The sequence below is a fragment of the Bos indicus genome, chromosome 20 (genome assembly GCF_029378745.1).
Source record: "Bos indicus isolate NIAB-ARS_2022 breed Sahiwal x Tharparkar chromosome 20, NIAB-ARS_B.indTharparkar_mat_pri_1.0, whole genome shotgun sequence".
Lineage (NCBI taxonomy): Eukaryota > Metazoa > Chordata > Mammalia > Artiodactyla > Bovidae > Bos > Bos indicus.
In genome coordinates, this window is record NC_091779.1 from 17,792,545 (window position 1) to 17,818,346 (window position 25,802).

General features: G+C 37.0%; 1 protein-coding gene across 1 annotated transcript in view; it reads right to left on the bottom strand.

Moving 5' to 3' along the window:
• ZSWIM6 (zinc finger SWIM-type containing 6) overlaps positions 1-25,802 on the bottom strand; it is a 211,749-nt gene that overhangs the window by 56,903 nt on the left and 129,044 nt on the right. Inside the window, exons 3-4 of the mRNA XM_070774642.1 lie at positions 9,078-9,226; positions 5,370-5,520 (exon numbers count right to left, since the gene is read on the bottom strand). Of these exons, the coding sequence (XP_070630743.1) occupies positions 5,370-5,520; positions 9,078-9,226 (300 nt within the window). The remainder of the gene's footprint in view (positions 1-5,369; positions 5,521-9,077; positions 9,227-25,802) is intronic.

Consider the following 25,802-nt stretch of genomic DNA (forward strand, 5'->3'; position numbering starts at 1 on the left):
CCAGAGAAGGGAAAGGCTACCCACTCCAGTATTCTGGCCTGGAGAATTCCATGAACTGTACAGTCCCATGGGACTGCAAAGAATCGGACACGACTCAGAGATTTTCACTTTCTTTTGATCAACTTTAAAATGTAGAAAGCCTGAGTCTGCCTTTACCATAAAAACTAAGTATTGAGCTCAAAACAGTGGGGGAATTACTAAGACTTTTGCTTCTGGAGACATAAGATAGCATAAAATTTCTCCACAATTACCTTCAAAGCTAAACCTTTAGAATCTTACTTCTGGCTCTGCACAAGGCCCTCCAGTTACTTAGAGCACTGTTCTGAATATGTGACTAAAGCATAAGTTTTCTTCTGTATTCAAGAATAATGTGGGTAGGTGCAGAAGAGGCTGACAGAAGTGACTATTTATATCTGGGATGATAGCTTGAACAGGGTTCTAGGTCCATGGAGTAGGTGCATGTGTGTATGCTAAGCTGCTTCAGTCATGTTTGACTCTTTGCGACCCTATGGACCGTAGGCCACCAGGCTCCTCTGTCCATGTGGTTCTCTAGGCAAGAATACTGGAGTGGGTTGCCATGCCCTCCTCCAAGGGATCTTCCTGACCCAGGGATCAAAGCCACATCTCTTACATATCCTGCAATGGCAGGTGGGTTCTTTACCACTAGCTTCACCTGGGAAGCCCCATGGAGTAGGTAATATTTAGTATTTTGCAATATATGTAGTCCCAATGGTTGGGCTAAGTTCTCTACTACTCAATGTAGATTTACCCTGATTTCAAAGTCCACTGAATCTTTATACCCACTCAATCTATCCAGCACCCTACCAAGGAATATTATTATAACTACTGCTCAATAACAGTATGGGGCTTCACAGGTGGCCCAGTAGTAAAGAATCTGCCTGCCAATGCAGGAGATACAAGAAATGTGGGTTTGATCCCTGGGTTGGGAAAATCCCCTGGAGTAGGAAATGGCAAGCCACTTCAGAATTCTTGCCTGGAAAATTCCATGGACAGAGAGGAGCTTGGTAGGCTATAGTCCTTGGGGTAGCAAAGAATCGGGCACAACTGAGCAACCGAGCACACACAAACACAATAACAGTATACAAGGAAATGCAAACTAAAAAATCTAACTATGGCTATTTCTACCCACACACAGTTAGGTGTCTCTATCAAAAGCTTTGGAGAAAACTCAGAGATACCACCTTGTTCTTATGAACCACATGAGCAAACTCAGAGCAGTAAGACCCTTGTGATGGCAGCCCAGCCTCTCCCAAAGAAACAAGGCTACATGCCAGAGAGCAAAACAGATGACTCAGCCCAGAGGAAAAGTGTTTAAAATCTGGAGGAAAAGTATTACATACAACATATTATGAAAATGAAAATTTAAGGATTTTTCCCTGTGATAAAACTGTAATTAAATCTTATTTAACTGTTTCCTCTAATGACATCCAGTTCAATTAAGTTTTAATAGACTGGCAGCCATAACCTATAGTTTTATGAAGCAAAGTAAACTTGTGGCCTAAGAAGACATTTAAGGCAAGAGACCCATCAACACAGACAAGAGGTTACAATATATTCCCTCATCCCTAAAGACCTCCACAATAATTAAGTGTGCTAAACAGTCAGCCATTAGGGCTAACAGTAGGTGTGCTCACCACCAATCCGCACTGGGCTGTTCCTTGAAAGCCAAGGGTTATTTCTGTGATCTGCTTTCCAGAAAATGTGCCTGGAGTAAAGAACACAACTGAAAAGGTATGTGTTCTATAGCTCTACCAGACATGTGTCATGTCTATCAAACATGCAGCTTCTCCCGCTGCACTGGGCTTTCTGTCTCCAAATTTTAATATATACATGTTCTCACAGCTGATCATGATACAACACTCATCTTGAGAAGACTGTCAGATGTGTAAGAAAACATCAAGTAGAGAAAAGTAAAATTAATATAGGAAAAACTGATTCACGGGATCTTAATAGTATGCATCTGAATCTATTTCATACTACATTATGAAAATCACAGCATAAATCAAAAAAATTAACTCAGACCAAATGAATATCATAGGCATTTATTTTAGACAAGAACTGAGCATAATCATCCCTTTGTTAGCCAGAGAATGGGGCAAAGAAATTGGGCCTATTGATACCTCAAATAAGATTGCATGCATTTATTTGAATGAAAGAAAGAACTAAATGAATAGGTTATTTTTTAAAACTAACTTTGAAACATCAGCACTTGCATTTTAATAAATCACATATACTCAAAAAAACTGTAAATCTTGGGGAGGGGGGTATCTGATCCTATGAAAGAAAAATAAAATTCTGTAATGTGGCTGACAATCTGATGCCTCTGAATCTCTCTGCCAAGAAGCAGTTACTTGGCTGAGATACTCTTACTTGTACACTTTCATCAGATTAAGGCTTTCATGCCAGGAATTTTTTTCCTCCTGGTGTATTGGCCATTGCCAGAAATGGACCCATCGAATCCACCGGTGCTAAGGAGTTAAGCATCTGAGATTTAATTTAACAGTTTCAGCTTTATTAAGCTGTCACAGAGCGGCCCTACTTTGATAACAGTAGCTGCTCCAATTATGGCTTGGTTTAGGGTTGACAAGTATAATGATTCATTCGTGGCACATGAGAAGCAATAAAAGGTTGTTTTGCATTACAGCTTTAAAAATGTGGGCACTTTTTTCATTTAATTTGTCACTTAGCTTTTGCTAAGAGGACATTTAAATTGCAGTAAAAGGCAAATGGGGCTTTTAGTTTAAATGTAATCCCCATATTTAAATGATCTGTAATGGTGCAGTGTTGGAGTGGGAACACTATTGTCTCACAGTGGGTCCTGATGGTGACATGTGACATTTGTATTCAGGTCCTGTATTATCCATGTGGCTAAAGGGCTTCCAATTTCATTTCACAGCCAGAAGCCTGCAGAAAACACCAATTAACTTGCAGATCCCATTTGCCGACAAAACTCAGCCTCTTCTCAATGTCTGGCATCTGGCAGTGCTCAGCATTTAATTCCAAAGCAGAGCCTTGAAGCAATGTGAGCCCTGTGCAGGGGCACAAAGTCAAATTCCCCCATTTTCTTAAGAAGCAAAATCCTTTTCTTTTGTAGTCCAGAAGCAACTTTTACTTAATTTTTTTGGTGAATGAATATTAAGATTTGAGAGCTACTGTTAGGCCCACGTGAGCTTCTTCACAGAACTTAGACTTCATTAAAATGGCAAGTGACCTCTGCTCACCATCACGGTATGCAGGAGAATTTACAGCAGTCTAGTAATGACTGGATGGCAGGACGGGGGGCATGATTTGTGAAAAAAGAAAACACAGGCCAAGAATATGTATTCTTCATCCTGGGCTGAAATCAAAGAACTTGGATAAAGCCTGGTCCATAATTAGAAATGTAGTCCATCAGAGAGTATAATAAGAATCAGCTAGTGAAAACTTCTGCCTAATGAGAATTAATACTTTTGATTGGGAGTTGAAGTACATAATTTTCAAGGCCAACTTGCAAAAGTGAAATACAACTAATGGATTAAATGTAAACACTGAAAATCTTATTTAACTGTATCACTTGTACTTTTTTTTGGTAACCAAAATATTTAGTTGATATTTTCTAATTAGTTATTTGTAATTTTAAGCTTCTTTAAGTACCAAAGCTCTTTAAATTTTATTCATCTGATATCAATCCAATAATTTTTCCTGAAATGATTCCCTTCATTATAGTTTTTTTTTAAATGTTATTCCTTTTTACTGCCATAAACCAACTAGTCAATTCAACACTTACTGTAGAGTTACAAAACTGAGGAGTCTTTACTTACAAACCACTCAGTATTCTATAAAAATTTTTGTTTAAACCACACATTACACTTGTGTTCTCCAACTACCACACTGAGCTCCCAAACATTTCCTGCCAGGACACCAAAAGGATCTACTACAGTTACAGACTGATTTAAATTCTGATTGAGGGGAAGGCCACTAACACTACTCCCGGTGACCCAAGGAAAGTACTAAGATTAAATTATTATAAGACACTGAATAAAAAATACTTTGGGAAAAGGTCAACAAGTATCTTAACGTTGGGGAATAGCAGACACATGTTAAAAAACAAACAGGAGCTGTCATCCACAAACCAGTTCCTGAACACACATCCTATTAATGGGAAAAAGGAAACTTTGATGTCCAACTGTTTACCATCTTGCTGTATAACCTTAAAGGGTCACACTATGTCATTTTGTGGAAGTTTCCTAACCTCCTCAGACTTTAGTTTCCTTATCTGTAAGCAGTTCATCTCAAAGGTCCCTTCCAAACATTATAACTGGTATCTTCACAGACAAGTCTTTCTTGGTCGAGGCATGGGATCAATAGCATGATGTGGTCCATCAATAGCCAAGAGGAAGACAGAAGGTGAAGGTATGAAGACTTCTACTATTCAACTTCACTGAAACTAGAAAGTGAAAGTGAAAGTGCTCAGTCATGTCTGACTCTTTGAGACTCCATGGACTATACAGTTCATGGAATTCTCCAGGCCAGAACACTGGAATGAGTAGCCTTTCCCTTCTCTAGGGAAAGTTCCCAACCCAGAGATCAAACCCAAGTCTCCTGCATTGCAGGCGGATTCTTTACCAGTTGAGCCACAAGGGAAGCCAAACCTTCTAATAAATATCCAGAACATAAAATTAAAACAGGCACTGACAAAATATTTGCCCAAAATTCCATTTGTCACATACAGATTTCTTAATAGACAACAAATTAATTATTAATTTCTCTAGCAATGAGTATTGAGTAACAAGAGTCATCTCTGCAAATTTCTCAGTAAACACAAGTAGTGCATTTCTCATTTTTTTCAACCACCTGCTGTATTTACATCTTTACCACCATGGATTTGGAAAGCAATAAAAATTATAGAGTTTGCTGTGACTTTTCCATTCTGACAATCAGTAGTTCATCTAAGTTGAGAATAATTTTTAAAAATGACGACTCAAGTTACTTTTAATAACTTTAATGTAGGTAAAAGGGGAAAATGGCCAAATTCCAGCTGAAGTGATTACAATATTAGTCTGGAAATGAATAATCAGTGCTATTGTACCGAATACCTATCTGGAAATACACATTCCCCACCCCCCCAAATACTTAAAAGCAGAGTCTGTGCTTACTTTCCTCGACATCAGACAATTCCCCCAAACGCTGCCAAGACTGATTCCTGCAAATGTTTCATTCTCCCTGTCCTAGCCAGGATACACTGGCGTCAAGTTCATGTAAGAGCAGCTCTCTCTTCTGCAATATTCTGACCATGCTTTTTCCACTTTCCATCCCAGGCTTCAGCCACACACAACTCACTGGCAATCCATCAGAAGATTCACACTTACCCAGCTCATCCCAGAGCTGCCTGTACTTGTCAGTCATTGCAGTGCCTTGTTGCCTCCAAAGTGACAGACGAGGGTCAGCCATGAACTGCTCTGTTATCAAAGTCAACATTCGGGCCCCATTTGAGTCCCTCATCTTCAACATCTCCCGCACCTAGTGGGGGGAAAAAAATACCTTCAGAAAAATGTTAAAAAATGAATAGTAATACAGAGACGGTACACCTTACTTCTCTGGGGAGGGAAGTTAGGGCGGTGGTGGTGGTGGATTCTTTTAACACCATCCTTTTTAAGCAAACAAAAGTTGTTAAAAATAAGCCTTTGTCCTCAATGGCAATTTAATCAAAGAATGACCAATAATTGTTTTAAAATTGTGTTTTTGAATCCACAAAAGAAAAAATAAATTGCCTAACTTCCTAACTCCCCCCTAAAAATGTTTCTGCCAGACTGCAAAGCAACACCAAAACAAACAAGACAAATCATTCGGTACCTTCTTAACTCCCTGACCGACTGCACTACCACCAGAGTAATGGAGTCTAAAGAAGTGTACCAAAAACTTTTTAGAGATCTTCTAAACTGATCTAATGATGTTTATAGTAATAGCATCTATCCTTCATTTTTTTAAAAACTTTATTCACATACATACAATTCACCAATTTAAACTGTACAATTCAGTGGTTTTTAGTATATTCAAGCACAAGCTGTACAAGTCCTTCGTTTTTGAGGTAAATTAGTAATTACACTAGATTCTTTCTCACCAAGGGTTTCAACATAAAGAGCAACACATACTTCTATTCATTCAGATGGGACTGTTTTTGCAATGGTAAGAGGAAATGTTCAGGGCTGTGTAAGTTCAAGAACTTTTTTGCTCCAAATAAGCAATCCTTATAGCAGAATCGTAAGTGACTTCATAAATTAACTCTGCTTCTCTGTTTTGGAACATCAAGCTCTGTCCATTATTCTTCTGTTAATAGTTCCCAGATAAATGAGAAAGCAAAGAAGGAAATATAAGGCTAAGTTGCTCTACAGGAAATCCTAATGAATCCATCCATTCCTAAAGCGTGAAATGTTATATGTTCAACAAGAGCAATCTAAGCTGAACGTCAGTTCTCTGAATAGGAAATTAGTAGACCAAGGTCATAAGTAGTAGTTGAGAGGGGAAGAGTCCTTTTATTCAAAATTCTTTCTATGTGAAAGCCAAATGGAGGAGGAAATAGTAGATCTTTAATAAAGCAGCCTAAAGCTCTAGGTCAATATATTCTGCCTCAGGCCTGTACCCTGAGAAGTAATGGAACCACCTCTCCACAGGCTTCAGAATTTGAGTCTTGTAGAGAACTCAAATGCACTTCTACACTGAATCACAAGAGTGTGCTTCCAGGAGGGCTGTTTCAATAATCTTAAGAAGTACTAAAAAACAGAAAGAAATGGAGTTGCTATTTGTTGGACATCTCACTAAAGAGTTTTACATTTATACTTCTCCTTTCAATCTTCACAACATCCATAATAAGTAGGGCAGATTATAACACTGATTTTACAAATTATAAAGCCATGCCTCAGAAGTGAAGTAACTTGTCCAAAGGACAAGAGGAACAACTGGAATCAGAATCCAGATCTGTCTTAACTCTGGAAATTATGCCATTTTTAAAATTAGATGTTGCTGTTACTTCATGTAACATATATAATGTGTACACCATATATACATAGATAAAAATAGCAATTGCAGGCCCATCTAATTCCTCTTTTACATTGCTTCCACTAGGCCGCAGTGTACTTTCTACTGATAGGAGAATCTAAGAAATACTTACTGTGTGTCTAAATACACCAAACCTTTAATATTACCTCTTCACGTTATAGATTTAATTTAGTATTTATTTCCCTGATGAATTTCTAACCTACTACTCAGTTAGCAACAGCAATGAAAATAAATGCTTTACTACTAAGCATATAAACCCAGAACTATTAACCAACACTCAAGTACATCTATATAGCCTAAAGGTAATTAATTTCAGACTGTTGACTCTGACGCATTATAAGAGTTTGAAGTGCTATGAATTACCAAAGATTCATTAAGTCATGTGAAATAATTTTAGAGTTAGACGTATTCTTGAAAGTGAAAAATGAAAGTCGCTCAGTCGTGTCTGACTCTTTGCCATCCTGTGGACTGTAGCCCACCAGCCTCCTCTGTCCATGGGATTCTCCAGGCAAGAGTACTGGAGTGAATAGCCACTTCCTTCTCTAGGGGATCTTCCTGACCCAGGAATTAAACTGGGTCTCTTGAATTGCAGGCAGATTCTTTACTGTTTGAGCCACTACTATAATTCTTGAAAAACTGGCAATCTATATATGGTATATGAGATAAAAGTTTTTTTAAAGGCTGCACTGCATGGCATGTGGGATCTTAGCTTCCTGACCAGGGATGGAACCTGTGCTCATCAAAGTGGGAGCTCGGAGTCTTAACCACTGGACTGCCAGGAAAATCCCGGGCTAAATCTTTATTCAAAGGGTTTTCATTAATCACATACACTAGTTTTTGGCCATAAGCAGTAACAGTTTACTTTAATTCTTCTGATAAATGGCAATCCACTCCAGTATTCTTGCCTACGAAATCCTATTGGACAGAGGAGCCTGGTGGGCTATAGTCCATGGAATTGCAAAGAGTCAGACATGACTGAGTGACTAAACTTACCCACAAAAGGTTTTAATTACTATGAATATGAGAGAAATTGTTTAACAAAAGTATCAATGAACATAGTTATCTGTTCCTTTAAAACCAATCTGAATTCATTATCTATAATGATGGCTGCACCCCCAATGAAAAGACATTGCCTTAACATTATTTAAAAAGCATTTTATCCAGTATTTAGAAATGTGTTCATGGTACTAAAGTTCTGTGTAAAGCAACAGACACAGCTTCTGTTCACAATGAACTTACACTGAAGATAACTTTGTCTCTTAGGTGATCAAATGTTTGTGATGAAAATTAACATTTACCAACACCCAACGACTGTTAAGACACAATTATCATATAACATCATAATCACAACAACTAGAAGGGATATGCTATTATTTACCTAAATTTATACATGAGGAAACTGACTTAAATAACTTGCAAAGATATACACACTCAAGATTTTAGAACTGAGATTTAAACCCAGGTTTCTATTTCTCCAAAGTTAACGTTCTTGAAACTAATTTTAAAATATTAACATTAAACTAATTATACAAAGCATATCTTAAGGACTATATTCAAATTTATGCTCTATTTGGGAAAATTAACCAGAAAAGTTTTTTAAAAACTGAAAAAAATGGCATTTCAATTAATATCAAGCTATTTTTAGTATTGAACAGTTTTTCAAAATTGTATAAGAACTAAAAAAAGACAAAAATGGCCCATATCTTACCTAAAGACATCTAAGTAAATTAATGCTTACATTACAACACAGAAGTCTCTAATGGTTGATTATAACTTTATTTTTTTTCCCTTGGGCCATGCCACTCAGCTGACAGGATCTTAGTCACCCATGACCAGGGACTGAACTGGAGCCCCAGCAATAAACATGTGGAGTCCTATACCACTGGACTGCCAGGTAATTCCCATTAAAAAAAAAAAAAAAAAATTTACAAAGAAGCCTTTATCTTTTTCTATACATGGTTGTATATACTTTCTATAAATGTATATATTTAGAATGTTTCTTTAAAAATAAAAAGTCATACCTTTGCAAAGAGCAAATTAAGCTGCTTCCCTGATCCGTGGTACCCGCCCTGGGAAAGGAACAGTTTAACCTGTTCTTGAACCTGCTCTTCATCTAAGTGCCAGCAGTTTTCATCATCTATACTAGCACCTGCTGTTGGATCAGGAGCACCTAGAAATAGAAAGAAAAAATAACACATATGCTAGATAAAAACTCTGTGCTAACAGGACTCTGACAATAAACTTGAAAAGAATTAAGATTCTATACTTTTTGCCTAAATACTTTTTAATCCAATCTCAATATACATACATATGTATGACCGAAAATAAGTGTGAAATTATTCTTTTATATGCAGAACTTTGCTGCTCTGTGCTAAGCTGAAAGGTAATGACTTAAGAGCTGAGACGTTTCCTTTTTTTAACATCAGAGACTGTACATGAGGAGATGAATTTACAGGTTCTCTAAAAAACAAAAAAATTCACAAAAAAGTCTCATTGTGAATATACTGTGTTTATAAAACTCTGCTGTGTAGACTTATTAGTAAAATGTTTTTCAAAGACACTAGAAAAATATGAAACCAAGTAAACTCAGCAGAGTATTTCTCTTTACTACGTTAATTCAAGAAGCTTTCACCATTATTTGCTGCTGTATAAACTGCATGCTGACATAAGTCTTTAGTTGCAGAAAACCAAAGATTAAAAAGGGAAATCAAGCCACTTGGGAACAGGCACTGCAGCTGTTGTACTAAACCAGGTTATAGTATCACCTTGCCAAACTGCGTAAATATTTTATTGCTGAAGTAAACACAAAAGATAACATCTATGTAACAGTCTGCAGACTACCTTAGAAATTAAAATTACCCAGATATTTAGGCAAGTGAAAACTGTTTTGTATTTATTAATAAAATAAAATGGTATTAAAGGCCTAAGATTCATTAAGTAATACAAAAACAAATCTAAAACCTCTCATTAACAGTGTTTCATCTGCTTATTAAGTCCTAAAAAAAATCTGTAGATATGGTTCCACACTTCTTTTCTTTTAATAATCTTACACAGACTCATTTGGCCAAGGAAATAATCACTAACATGTGCTTGGGACCAGGTTCCATTAGTCTCTAGGAGCATGAATTGGTCTGTGAACCTCCCTGAAAAAGTGTGCATTCATTCATTCAGAAAACATATTTACTGAGAGCCCTCTGCTAGACTCAGGGATGGAATGGGGTACAAAATAGAATTCCTGTCCTCACAGAATGTATTATCTAGTTCAATGGCTTTCAAACTTTTTTGACTAAGAGCCACAATAAGAAACATAATTAATACCATACCCAATACACCTGTGTATCTGGACACTTATATGAACACATCTATTTATTAATCTGAAGCAAAAGTAAGATCAAAAAATATCCTTTCTGTAAAAGTGAGAAAGTCTGATATTTTCTGTACTATTTCACTTTTTAAAGGCTCATCATAATTTTTAAGAACTGATTTCATAATGAATAATGGGTTGCAATCTACTATTATTGAAACACTGCTTTAAGTGTGTGAAACAAATACCAATGTAATCACCCATACAAATATATAAGAATAAATGAATTGTTCATAGAAAAGCACAAAGAGCCAGGAGACTGTATCAGAGAGCTCTGACCTGGCCTTGGATTGGCAGAATAAGCATATGGAGCTGAGATCTGCCTTAAGTAGATTAGAAGATAACTGAAGGCAGGAAAAGGAAGCACTGAATCTACATGTGAGACTAAGAGCTTAGGCAGAGGTCTCAAGCAGAAAGGAACATGGTATGTAGATGAAACAAAAGATACTGTCCACACAACTCAACAGTAGAGGATGAGGGCAAAGAGCAACACAAGACAACTCAAGAACAGAAGAAGGGCCAGAGAGCACTGACAAGGGAGGAACTTGTTTTTTCTCCCTAAAAGTAACAAATGGTAATTCACAACAAGGTCATGCAAAGTAGAAAAGAACACTCTAGAAAGTAAAAAATGTTCTGCTCTGATACACATCAATTTCAACAGTCCTACGGAGTCCCTTGGACTGCAAGGAGATCCAACCAGTCCATCCTGAAGGAGATCAGTCCTGGGATTTCTCTGGAAGGAATGATGCTAAAGATGAAACTCCAGTACTTTGGCCACCTCATGCAAAGAGTTGACTCATTGGAAAAGATTCTGATGCTGGGAGGAATTGGGGGCAAGAGCAGAAGGGGACGACAGAGGATGAGATGGCTGGATGGCATCACTGACTCGATGGACGTGAGTCTCAGTGAACTCCAGGAGTTGGTGATGGACAGGGAGGCCTGGCGTGCTGTGATTCATGGGGTCGCAAAGAGTCGGACACGACTGAGCGACTAATCTGATCTGACCATGGAGTATTAAGCAGCCATAAAAATGAATGTAAAGATTCTTTATGTACTGCAATGGAAAGATATACCTGAGATATGGGTGATCAGGGAACTGAGAGAGAGATGGTTTTCTGGATTATACAACTAGATAAAACACTGGACAACTCACTCCCTGATACACAGACCACCAGAGCAGGATCAGGTTTCGGGGAGGGGCAGTGTTTGCATCATGAATACGGAATTTATTATTATTATTTTTAGTATTTTGGCCATACCTCTCAGTATGCAGGATCTTAGTTCCCCGACCAGGTATAGAACTTACACCCCCTGCAGTAGAAGCTCTGAGTCTTAACCACCGGACCGCCAGGGAAAATCCATGAGTTCAGTTTTAGATGTGGTGAATTTGAAGTACCTCTGAGATACTCAGCCAAGAAGAGGGGAAAGGATTTAAAGTACAGAGCTAGATATACTATGGGATGCGGTACAGGGTAAAAAATTGTCTAGGATGGAACCATAGGGAAGGCCAACATTTAAAGGCTGGGCAAGAGCCACTATGAGCCAATCAAGTAGGGAGGGATGGGAGGAAAATAAGGAGGGAGAAAGATATAAATACATTCCACTCCTACCAAGGAAGGAAATCCTATCAAAAGCAAACTACTGCTCAAGTATCCTCACATGAATTAAATTTCATTTTCTTCTTACAATGTCCCCTGGAGGTGAGTATAGCTCATGATCCCCTTTCTATAGAAGGAGAAACACAGGTTCAGAGTGATTATGACCTGTCTGTCCACAGCACACACTGCCAAATGCAGTCTCCCAGTTCTCTCCCCTGCTGAAGAATATATTCCAGAACCTCGGAGCTCAAGTTGAACCCTGAAAGCATCAAGGCAGCAGTTGTCAACCATAAATCAAAAAAAAATTTAAGGAAGAATACCGGGATCTGTTATCATGTTTCTTCTTTACAGGAAAATTTAAGAATACACAATATTGTGAAGAGCTAATTAACTACTGGGGTTATATCTGTATCCCATTGGGATACACAACCCGTAATCCAGCTCACTTCTTTGATTCTAGAGTAAGATGACACAGACACACACCTGCACAAAGAGAGGCCTCTGTTTCCTCAGCCCTCATCTTCTATTATGTAGGAATAAAAAATTAAGTAATAAAAATTAGAAATTTTCCGTGACTATGCAGAAAACAATTCAGTCATAAGAATGCACACAAAGGTAATTAGTTGATAAATAAAACATAAATTTACTCTAAACACAACTCAACATTTTAGGAAAAAAGACACGTACACTTTACATTATATACCAGGAAATTCATGTTTACAACAACCCTCCCAAAAGAGGAAATTTATTTATTAAACTTTAATGCTAAAGTCTAAATGCTTAAATCCTAACATGTCATGATTATATGCATTAAAGTATTGCCTAAGCCTTGCATAAAATGTAGATGTGCAAGATTTATTTCTACTCGCTAATGGCTGTCTATAATCAAAGACAAACCTCTCAGAATTTAGCTTTGAGAAAGGCAGGCAAAGAGAAACATAATTCAAGCTTTTATACATTTGCTATTAGATATAACCCACATTGGGCAGGAACCAGAATCTAGGTATATAAATTAAATGGTCCTTTAAAGTGTTTTAAAACTATCATATTTTTTACCCTTATTTATATTTATAATTACAAACTCTGTAACTTTTACAACTGTGTAATTAATCTTTGTGAGCATTTTATGACTAAAGCTTAATTTTACAAAGTTTCAAGCCTTCAGGGAAAGTGAAATTATCTGTTGAACACAGTGCAACGGTTTTATTGGCTTTTGCTCCCAGCCAGAGTGTATGAATTTGATTCACTCTCCTACCTTGGTTACATAATGCCATTGGAGGAGAGCAAAGGAGAGTTCATGAACATGCAGGACTACTGTCCATCTCTGGCCTTCCCTGTCTGCTACTTGATTTGGTTCTGTTTTAGCTTTGATTTACTCCAGTATCAAAACTCTTACCCCAGCAGTTCTCAAGATCAGGAATGTATCAAGACTCCTGAGGCACACTGTGAAAAGTAGATGCTTAGGCACCACTTCAGACCTACTGAACCAGAATCCTTGCCACAGATAACAAGGCAGGGGCCGTGGAGATGGGAAGTACAGCTGGGAAACACAATTCTGTATTTGGAGGGAATCTCAAACATGGTGGCATATTCTGGATCTTCGGATTGAAAAGTATTCAGGGTCCAGTGTACTCACTAAAGTACACTAAATTTAAGACCTACTGACTAAGGTATCTGTCTCTTATCACAAAAACAGTCATTTCCAAGCACTGGACACTACCAAATCACACTGCAAATTTTAAACTGAGATATTAAGACATATTCAATAACTGGTTTATGCTATGTTTGGTATGTGGAATTATTCACAGCTTAGTATTCTAATGGAGAATTTAATTATTTCTCTTTTCTTAAAACTGCTGGAAAACAAATTCAAACAAAAAATGAAAGGCTTTATTTAGTTTACATCTTCATCTTAACTGTGACCTAACTGCCTCAATACCATGGTTGTCCAAATAAAGCTTTAAGCATTTATATTTAAGTAGCAGTGCTCTTTTTTGTTGTTGTTAAAATTAAATTGTCAAATTCAGTCTACAGAGGAAGAATGCAGGAAGCAGATGTTTACACTGCAGAGGTGATTAATTCAGCCTCTTTTGCAGGACCTATAAAGGAATGCCATCTCCTACAGTTTTAGTGCCTGCTATTAAAGATATGAAACATTAAGTCTGTGGCTTACAAAGACACTGGTACACCTGTCTTACAAGCTGAAGGCAAAAGTCCTGATATCAAACATTGGCACTGAGAGAGAAAAGGCAATGCAGCAAACTTCAGTGACACAGGTTCAGAAAAAAAAAAAAAAAATCTTTCTTTAGCAAGGATAAGAACTAGAAGACCACTGAAAAATAATGTAATAATGTGTACTGAATAAATACACACTTGAGAAAAGCTTTAAATTTTATTCTGACTGAAATCCTCATTTCAAGGCAGTTAACTAATGTCTTCATTTCCAAATACAATTTTGTGGTGGCTGAAACAGCCAGATCCTTCATCACCTGTTCTCAGTGGTCAGTCCATGTAATTCTACTGCCATGATGCAGTGTGGTGTCCTCTCTAAGAGCTGTTAGAGGACAATCTGTTTAGCCTGGAAGCTAATGACAAAGGGAGTCCTGGCATGCGCCAGCCTCTGCTCCCTCAACAAGCCACCTTCCCTTTAGCTAAATGCCAAAGAAATAAATAAGTAGCACTGTAATCAGGATATAGCTCAGGGAACTCAAATAGGCCTGTCAAGGTTTATAGCTCCTCTACTCTTTTCCTCTCACCTGACTTTATTACTCATCTCTTGTTATCTTTTAATTTACTTCAGAAGTTTCAGTGATATACTTATTCATGTACAGAAATAATCATGTATTTTATATGGATAAAGAGCAATAAAACACTTGTACATTCACTAATGCTCATTAAAAAATGAAGAATATAAGCATAGAGTGCTTAAGAGTTAGGTCATTTTCCATAACCTAACTAACAGATATATTAATATATTAGCAATTACTTGGTACACAAATAATTAAATGCAAAGTTCTCAGAAAGTCTCATTTTTACGTAACCTGACTCTTCTGATTTATTAAAAGAGATCTACTATGATTGCAAGGTTCAAGAATGATTTGCTCAGATTATTTTCAAAGATTTTTTTAAAAAACTTCACAATTATTTTCCTCAACGATACCACCGCCAGCTGAAGACTCAGGTCAACTGCCACATCACAATGATGGATAATCGCAACTTAACTTGACTCCTTTATACCTCTCCTGACCTTATGAAATAGGCACTCTTTACACACAATGTTTTACACGTAAGAAAACTAAGCCCTGAGGAGATTTAGTTCCTTCCCTCCACTAAAAGTGCTGGAAAGCAAGGGACTAGAATTCTTACGCAGGCTGTCGAACTTCTAAGCTCTTCAACACCCTGAGTACTCTTACAGCGCGAGGGGTGAAAAGCCTACAGTGAGGGACACGGGGACAAAAGCTCACAGAGCCAACATGGAGACTTGTTCTTGTCAGTCGCCAAGTGCTGTTGGACAACTTGCGACCCATGGACTACAGCACACCAGGCTTCCCTGTCCTTCACCATCTGCCGGAGGTGTCTCAAACTCATATCCACTGAGTTGGCAATGCCAGCCAACCAGCTCATCCTCTGTTGTTCCCTTCTCCTCCATTCAGGAGAGGGATGGTGAGCAAACTGACCACAGCTGGTAACAAGCCACTGACAATTATGAGAGTCGGGTAGTGTCAGAGATGACTGTAGGGTATGAGAGAAGGCACGACTTGGAGGTAAAAACAGAAAGGATAAAGGATATCGAGCTAAAAGTAACTTGGCTGCTTCTGTACTACCGTATCATGTATACCTGCTGGGTCAGAGACGTGATGCCTCCCAAAAGATTACTTCTCTTCTGCTAAAACGAGATGTTTTTCCATATGAAGATGATCATGTGTGCATGACTGTATATTTCAACAACTTTTTAGAAGAAATTTAAATCATATTATGAAAACACCAAGTTCTAATTAAAACTTAATGGTAAAACTGGTCATTTTTGAAGGGAGATTTGGCAGTAATTACAAAACTTAAAATGCCCATACCAATTGTTCTGGCATTTCTACTATTAACAAAGAATCTATTACTCAAAAGCACTTGCACAAATTCACACATACAAAAAGAATGGTCACAGTAGAATTGCACATAGAAAAAAATGAAAACAATTTTGAAATCATTTGGTATGTTAATGATTAAACAGACCCATAATATGTAATACTACACAGCACTTAACACAGTAACAGACCTTTTTGTACTAGTAAGATAAAGTATTCATGATGTATGGAAAAATAAAAAAAAAGAAACTACAAAAAAACTTTTAAAACTGTTTTTAAAAAACTACATACTTGTGTGTGCACCAAAAAACGGCCTCAAACACTATAAACCACACTATCAGCAGCGGCTGCCTTGGGGGAATAAGGGAGTTACTGGAGACCAAGAGAGCCAACGAGTACTTGGCTTTTTATCTTCATTTACTTCTATACGTTTTTCCACATGTATTCTTTTTTTTTTTTTACTTTTACGTTTCACATTACTGCACTTTGCGATAGCACATTTAAAGCAACTTTAATTCTCTCCTATAGATTTGCTAATTAAATTGACCACCACTAGTAGGTCATACCTTTGTTTCACCAACTGTCAATGCCAGAACATTCTACAATAGAAAGGATAATGCTTGTAATAACCAAATTATCTCCCTGGGATAACTGAAAAACTGGTTGCTAACGCAAGCCCAATTACATGAATATGACCATCCACAGGGAAACAAAATGAAGAGAGATGTGACATGAAGCCTCCGTCAAACGACTCCAACTGTCTGTCACTCATATTTGGAACATATGTACAAGAATACATCTCCAAATTCTAAGAAAATGGAATTTAAAAATGATATGGTTACTTTTTTTAAAGTATCATTGATTTACAACATTAGTTTTAGGGTTTCAGTATTTTTATAGACAACACTCCATCAAAAGTAACTACATGATAATGGTTATAATTCCCTATACTATACAATATATCCTTGTTGTTTATCTATTTTTTATTTTTAGGTTATGCATTTTGGTTTTTTTAATTAATTTTAATTGGAGGCTAATTACTTTACAATATTGTATTGGTTTTGTCATACATCAACAGGAATCCGCCACAGGTGTACACGTGTTTTTTTTAATATACAGTGCTTTGTATCTCTTAATCTCATAACCCTAATTTGACCCTCCTCCCTCTCCTCTCCTCTCTGGTAACACTTAATTTGTTTTCTATATCTTTAAGTCTCCTTCTACTTTGCTGTATACATTTGTTATTATTATATTTTAGATTCCACATATCATTGATATCATAGAGCATTTGTCTTTCCCTGTCTTGAATTATTTCGCTAAGCATAATGGCCTCTAGGTCCATCCTTGTTCCTACAAATGGCAAGCTTTCATTATTTTCCTATGACAGAGTAGTATTCCACTTGTATTCATACATCCCTTCTTCTTTATCCAATTATCTACTGATGGACACTTTAAAGTGAAAGTGAAAGTCGCTCAGTTGTGTCTGACTCTTTGCAATCCCACGGACTATGTAGTCTATGGAATTCTCCAAGCCAGAATACTGACGTGGGTAGCCATTCCCCTCCAGGGGATCTTTCCAACCCAGGGTTCGAACCTAGGTCTTCTGCATTGCAGGAGGATTCTTTAGCAGCTGAGCCACCAGGGAAGCTGGGTTGTTTCCAAATCTCAGCTATTCTAAATAAACAGTGCTGCTATGAGCACTGGGGTGCATGTACCTTCTCTAATTACTCTCTATTTTTTTTGCTGCATATATATCCAGGAGTGACTCCATTGTTAAATCTATTTGTAGTTTTTCATTTTTTTTTTAGGAACCTCTGTACTGTTTGTAATGTAATGCCTCTAATATAAGTGGCTGCACCAATTTACATTCCCACCAACAGAGTGTAAGTGTTCCCTTTTCTGCACATCCTCTCCAACATTTGTTATTTGTAAACTTTTTTAAAAAATTATGTATTTACTTATGGCTGTACTGGGTCTTTGTTGCTGCACAGGCTTTTCTCTAGCTGCAGTGAGCAGGGGCTACTCTCTAGTTGCGATGTGCAGACTTTTCACTGTGGTGGCTTCTTTTGTTGCAGAGCAGACTCTAGGGCTTGGGCTTCAGTACTTGTGGCATGTAGGCTCAGGAGTTGTGGCTCTTGAGCTCTAGAGCAGTCTCAGCAGTTGTGGCCACAGGCTTAGCTGCTCCACAGCATGTGGGATCTCCCCAGATCAAGGATCGAACCCATATCTCCTGCACTGGCAGGCAAACTCCTAACCACTAAGCTACCAGGGACCTGTTATTGCAGACTTTTTGATGATGGCCACCCTGATAGGTATGAGGTAATATCTTACTGCTATTTTAATTTGCATTTCTCTAACAATTAGTGGTGTTGATTATCTTTTCATGTGTCTGTTAGCCATCTATATTTCTCTTTTGGAAAAATGTCTATTCAGGTCTTCATCCATTTTTTTGAATGGGTTATTTTTTTTTTGATATTGAGTTATATGAACTATTTGTATATTTTAGATATTAATCCCATGTCAGTTATATCATTTGCAGGTATTTTCTCCCATTCTATAGGCTTATTGTTTTGCCAATGGTTTCCTTTACTGTGTAAAAGCTTTAAAGTTTAATTAGGTTCTATTTATTTTTGCTTTTTTTTTTTGCCTTGGGAGACAGATACAAAAAAATATTGCTACAATGTACATCATAAGTGTTCTGCCTATGTTCTCTTCTAGAAGTTTTATGGTTTCAGGTCTTACATTTAAGTCATTAATCCATTTTGATTTTTTTTTTAATGTTGGAAGAAAATGTTCTAATCTCTGTTTCACATGTAGCTGTGCAGCTTTGCAAGAACCACATGTTGAAGAGACTGCCTTCTCTTCATTGTATATTCTTGTTGTAGATTAATTGACCACAGGTGTGTGAATTTACTTCTGGGCTCTTTATTCTGTTCATTAATCTCTGTGTCTGGTTTCTGTACCAGTACCGTGCTGTTTTGATTACTGTAGCTTTGTAGCATAGTTTGATGAGTGGGAGGGTGACAGCTCCAACTTCGTTCTTTTCTCTCAAGATTGCTTTGGTAATTCTCTGTCTTTTGTGGTTGCGTATCAATTTTACGCTAAAGCCTCTGACTGTGTGGATCATAACAAACAGTGGAAAATTCTTAAAGAGAAGGGAATATCAGAATATCTTACCTTTCTCCTGAGAAATCTGTATGTGGGTCAAGAAGCAACAGCAGGAATCTTATATTGAACAAGTGACTGGTTCAAAATTGAAAAAGAAGTACAACAAGGCTGTTTACTGTCACCTTGTTTATTTAACTTATATGCAGAACACATCATGTGAAATGTCAGGCTGGATAAGTTACAGGCTAGAATCAAGACTGCCAGGAGAAATATCAACCACCTTAGATATGTAGATGATACCACTTTAATGGCAGAAAGTAAAGAGGAACTGAAGAGCCTCTTGATGCAGGTGATAGAGGAAAGTGAAAAAGCTGGCCTAAAACTCAATATTAAAAAAACTAAGATCATGGCATCCAGTCCCATCACTTCTTGGTAAACAGAAGGGGCAAAGGTGGAAGCAGTAACAGATTTCCTCTTCTTGGGCTCTAAGATTACTGTGGATGGTGACTGCAGCCATGAAAGTAGAAGAAAACTGCTTCTTGGCAGGAAAGCTACAACAAACCTAGACAGTGTATTAAAAAGCAAAGACATCACTTTGCCAACAAAGGTCCATATAGTCAAGACCATGGTCTTTCTAATAGTCATGTACGGATGTGAGGGTTGGACCATAAAGAAGGCAGAGCACCAAAGCATTCATGCTTCTGAACTGTGGTGCTGGAGAAGACTCTTGAGGGTCCCTTGGACAGCAAGGAGATCAAACCAGTCAATCCTAAAGGAAATCAGTCCTGAATATTCACTGGAAGGACTGATGCTGAAGTTGAAGCTCCAACACTTTGGCCACCTGATGTGAAGAGCCAACTCACTGGAAAAGATCCTGAAGCTGGGAAGGATTGAAGGCAGAAGAGGGCAACAGAGGATGGAATGATTGGAAGGCAGCATTAATTCAATAGACATAAACTTAAGCAAATTCCAGGACATGGTGAGGGACATGGAAGCCCCGCATACTGCAATCCATGGAGTTACACAGAGTCGGACATAACTTGGCAACTCAACAACAACAACAATAAATTTTAGGATTTTCTGTCCTAATTTTGTGGAAAATATCATTGTTATTTGATAGGGCTTATATCAAATCTGTAGGCTGTTTGGGGTAGTATATCCATTTTAACAATATTAATCACTCCAATTCAAGAGCATGAATATCTTTTCATTTCTGTGTATCATCTTCATTTTCCTTCATCAATGTTTTATTGTTTTCAAAGTACAGGCCTTTCACCTACTCAGTTAAATTTATTCCTATGTATTTTATTCTTTTCCATTTAATTTTTAATGACATTATTATTTTTAACTTTCTTTTTCTGATATTTCATTATTAGTGTACAGAAATGTAACGGATTTCTGTATATTAACCTGCAGCCTGCAACTTTGCTGAATTCATTTATTAGCTTTTGGGTGGAAATTTTAGGGTTTTCTATGTGAATAGTAACAATTTAACTTCTCTTTCAATTTGAATGGCTTTTACTTCTTTTTTCTGTCCGATTGCTGTGCTGAGATCTTCCAATGCTACGTTAAATAGAAGTGGTGGGAGTGGAAATCCTTGTCTTATTCCTGAATTTGGAGGAAAGGCTTTAGCTTTTCACCACCGAGTATGATTTTTAACTATGCATGGGTGTGTCATAAATGACCTTTATTACATAATAAAGGACACTGTTACTTAATTTTGAGTGTCCATTACTTCTTAAATACTGTCCTTAGGGAAGCTGCCAAAAGATACAGGTCATAGTTCTCGCCCTGATGGAGCTTACAATCAAGTAAAAATAAGCTACACAACAAACATGGGATGGCTGAATAGATTCGGTTGTTTGGTGATATCTGGGAGAGACTGAATGGATTGATATATATAACGGCTGGGACATGGAAGTATTTGAAGGCTAAATTTAGCAAGACAGGCAGGCATGAATGGAATTTATACTGCTAGTTTTATACAAAACCATGCTGAAACAAAACTAAATGTCTGATGGAAGAACAACACACAAATGCACACTAGAGTAGAAGAGGTACATTGGTCCTTCTGTGTGTGTCTGTATAAAAATACTACCACCAGTCACAGAATTAGGGGTGGAAAAGATCTTACATGTCATATGTCAACCCTTACCTGACATGTAAATAGAACTGACTCAAACAACTGAATTTGAATTGCACAGGTCCACTTGCAGAGGATTTTTTTTCAACAGTATTAATAAATATTAAATACTACACAATCCCCAGTTGAATCCACAGACACAGAACTGCAGATACAGAAGAACTGTGGATATGAGGAACCACGAGTGCAGAGGAACTGCAGGCACCCAAGACTAACTATGTAAGTTACGTGTGGATTTTCAACTGCACAGATGGTTGATGTCTCTAACACCCAAACTGTTCAAAGGTCAACTGTACACGCCTTCTACATTTGGCTGACTGAGATGGTACCTCTGGACACTCGACAGTGAAATGAGGGATCAATCTAGCCTACTTTGGGGACTGACTCAAGCACTGGGGGTAAAAGGGCCACAGAAATGACATCCTTTCCCTCTGGTCCAAGAAGAGACCAATGCCACAGGTGACACTCCATCTGTCCCTTTTTGTCGTAGTCTGCCTAGTACACACTATCCCATAGGGAAGTCCCCAAAAGGAAGAGCAAAAGAGGAAAAAGTAGAAGAGGAAATATATGCCAGAGAGTCAGAGGACAGCAAGCTGACCTCCAACTCTGTTATCATCCATCCCCCAACAGGTTTCTTTTCTCTTCTTTTTAACTATGACTACTTATGGGTACCCCAACATGACGTAAACTCTTATCTTTTCTTTAATATTTTACATATGTAAGTATGACCAAGATTTTTCCAATGCTGCTAGTGAAGATTATGAGCATTTTAAAGATGAGAGAAATGAGTCTTACCCAGGGTCAAACAGGTAATATACAGCAGAGATAATAATGTACTCTAGGTCTCCAGATTTCAATGTTCTGTCCAGATACCACAATTCACTAATTTATAATACATTAATAAGAAGCATAAAAGACCAAAAAACGGCTGGGATGAATTAACCAAGAGAGCAGGTTAGCATTTAGAAATCAGTAAATTTCTAAACACTGAGAAAAAACAATAGCTTTTCTTTTTTTGGAGGATATGGAAGCTAGAAAGTTTTATTATAATATAAAACCATGGTAAACAATTTTGCTTATCAATGCAAAACGGCAACTGCCAATCTCCCTGGAGGGCCATTAACATCAATTAACTAACTTACAGCCACTTTTTAGCACACAATAATTGATTTAATCTAATCAAAATTATGTGAAAAATTTTATGAAACCAAAATGAAATGTAAAAAACTGACAAGGACTGAACAATTACAATAACTAAGTCTGTATTTCAAGTACTTTTACTCAATCTGTGATCCTGGATAAGTCACTAACCCATTCTCCTTGGTTTCTTCATCTACAATCTATTACAATTATAAATTTGCAATATGTAGCTTACAAGGAAATTATCAGGAACAATATGCCTGGAATACACTTGAAAAAACTTTTAATTCCTTAGCATAAAGTTCTTTAAAAAATATTTCAAAATAGTAAGTAAAGCAACTAATAGAATTTTAAGAAGCTTTAGGACAAGTTCATAAGAAAAAGGAAAAACCTACTGTTAGCAGCATAGTTTGCATTTACTTAAAAATTGTATTATGGCTTTCTTTTAAAAAGTATTTAGATAAGATAAACCTCATTCTCTTTAAGATACCTATCAACAAAATCTAATCTAAATCCTATCCTAACTCTATTTATCTAGTTAGGTAAAAGTGATGCTTTTCCTTACAGAAAAATGAACTCTTCCTAATATTCATGTTCAAGACATTTTTCTCAAAGAAAAAAACACATTCTCAAAACCATGCAAGAAAATACTGCTTAAAAAATGAGTCAGAGGATGCTTAACATGCAGATGTCTGGAGGCAGGTGGGACCATGTAGTCAAATAACTGCAAAACATTTAAAAATCCCACCCCCTACTAAGTCATCAATCTAACAGTTAAAATAAGACCCTCCAGGGAGCAGATTTCCCATTTCATCACTTAAGGTCACGGCCTGCTTTCTAACTCTCTTCTTTTTTGCCACTTGTCACACTAGAATGGAAAGCAGGAAGGCAGCTTGTGTAATTGGCCCATTTCCAGGCTAGGAGCAAATGTGATGATAAATTAAGTGGAGAAAGCTGGCAGGAGAAACTGCTCAAGTTCACTGCTCTCGTGGAGCTGTTCTCATACAACGGTTATCTGAAAATCACATTCAGTCTAAAGCTAACCTGAATTCTGTCCTTGATATTTCCTTAGTTTTTTCTTCTAATTTTAGAAAATCTGAAAGAAATATAATGTCTTGTGAATACTTTCTTACATCCAACCTTAGATTGTTTCATTAGTCTCACTATTTTGACGCAGAAATGGATTTTAAAAGCTTTTAGATAAGAAATTTGGGGGTCTGCTATCCTTTAAAACAAGGAAGACAGACGCAGAACAAACAACTGACTTGGTATGGACCTCTGGTTAAACTAAAACTTTGAGAACTAAATGACCAAATGGATTATATGAATTTTAAAGAAAGGAAAAAAAGGGAGTGCATGAAAGTTTGAAGAAATGGTATATGCTATTCTTCTGCCTTCAGTCAATGTTTTAATAAGAAGCCACAAACAGGCTCCTGAGAAATCTCTGAGATGACTGTTAGCTGGCCTGAATTTTCACACAGTAACACAATGGAGACAGATGGTATGACAGAGCAGAAGCCTACTTAAACTTAAAGAGTCCTTGAGTGCATGTGCTTTTGGTGGGTCCAGGGTACTTCTGTGGCAGAGTTGTTTACCATCCTGTTACTCAACACTGGCAGATTCTACCAAGTAAAATGCTTTATACACCTTGTAATAGCTACTTTAATAAAGCTGAGACTGATATGCAGAGCGCTAGAAGAAATATGGTTATGTGGATTTTCCGCTGACATAAAAGACATATTAAAAGTATCATAAGACACCAGGAGACTTACAAAATAATGTTCACAGCTTTATTCAAAACAAGGTTCATCAACAGTGAAATGGACATATAAATCATGGTGTCCTCATACCCAGAATACTTTCTAGAGAGCTACTGTTCCAATAAGGTCGCTACTAACCATGTGGCTACTGAACACCTGCAATGTGGCTAGAGTTTGATCTGAGATGTGCTTGTGGTTAACTGTAAAACAGATTTTCAAAGAATAATGTGAATAAGAAGTGAAATATATAAATATTTTTGTTGAATTTATGAATGTTAGACTAATATGAATATGAACTGATTTTTCAAGTATATTGAGATAAACATTATTAAAATCAACTTTACTTGTTTCTTTTTGAATATTTTAAATTATACATGTGGTTCACACTGCACTTCTATTGGTATTTCTAGTGCTGCTTAAGAGCAATGAAAATGAATGAACTAAAAGGTACATGAAACAATGTAAATAAATCTCATAAACATGAGATAATGTTTATGATTATCCAAATCATTCATGATTTTGAATGAAAGAAGTCAGATAGGGGCTTCCCTCGTGGCTCAATGGTAAAGAATCTGCCTGCCAATGCAGGGAATATGGGTTCGATCCTCTGATCTGGGAAGATCCCACATGTTGCGGAGCAACTAAGCCCGTGCGCCACAACTACTGAGCCCTAGAGGCTGTGTTCCACAAGAGAAGACACTGCAATGAGAAGCCTGCATGCAGCAATGAAGACCCAGCACAGCCAAAAATTAATAAATAAATAAAATTCAAAAAAAAAAAAAAAGTCAGATACCTAAAGTTTAAAATCAGGTAAGACTAAACCAGTGTTTAGTGATGTTAACATTAAAACACAAAGCACCAAGGAAGTGATTACCGTAAAAACATCAGGCAATGGTTACCATGAGGAACAGAAAGGAGCTGGTGACTCAAAGTAAGGGGGCACACGTGGAACCCTCTCAAGTGCCAAATGTGGTCTATTTCGTGGCCTGGGTGTTGGTTCACTTTGTTAATATGCACATATATATTTTATGCACTTTTCTGTGTTACGTCTCACAATTTTAAAAGTTTTTAGGAAGTGAGCTCAAATTGCTTTCCTTAAACATTTACACTTTCTATGTCAAGGATTGAGTGAACTGGTCTCATATCTCAACTATATGTAGACAGCTGATACACATGCTAACAAATAAGTCAGATAAGTTCAGTGTATAAAATACTTAAAAGAAACTTTTTGAGATTTCTTATACACAATAATAGTCATATCCTAAACTCTGTCTAAACAAATTTTAGTATTTTTCTAAAAATAAATTATTTCTTAACATGCAGTATCATATTAGAAACTTAATGCCTTGGAAAATACACTTTTAAAAAAATGAAAAAAATTCTGAATACATGCAAGTCAGTTTACTGACAACACCTGACAAGGGTGAATTTGTGTTTACCATAGCCAATATCTAATATTTGATAAAACTGTATTAATATAAAACATAAATGTTTAAGAGCCAAGCTTTAACAAATGAGAGATCTTTCTGAGCATAAAAGGCTTGGTATCTCCAG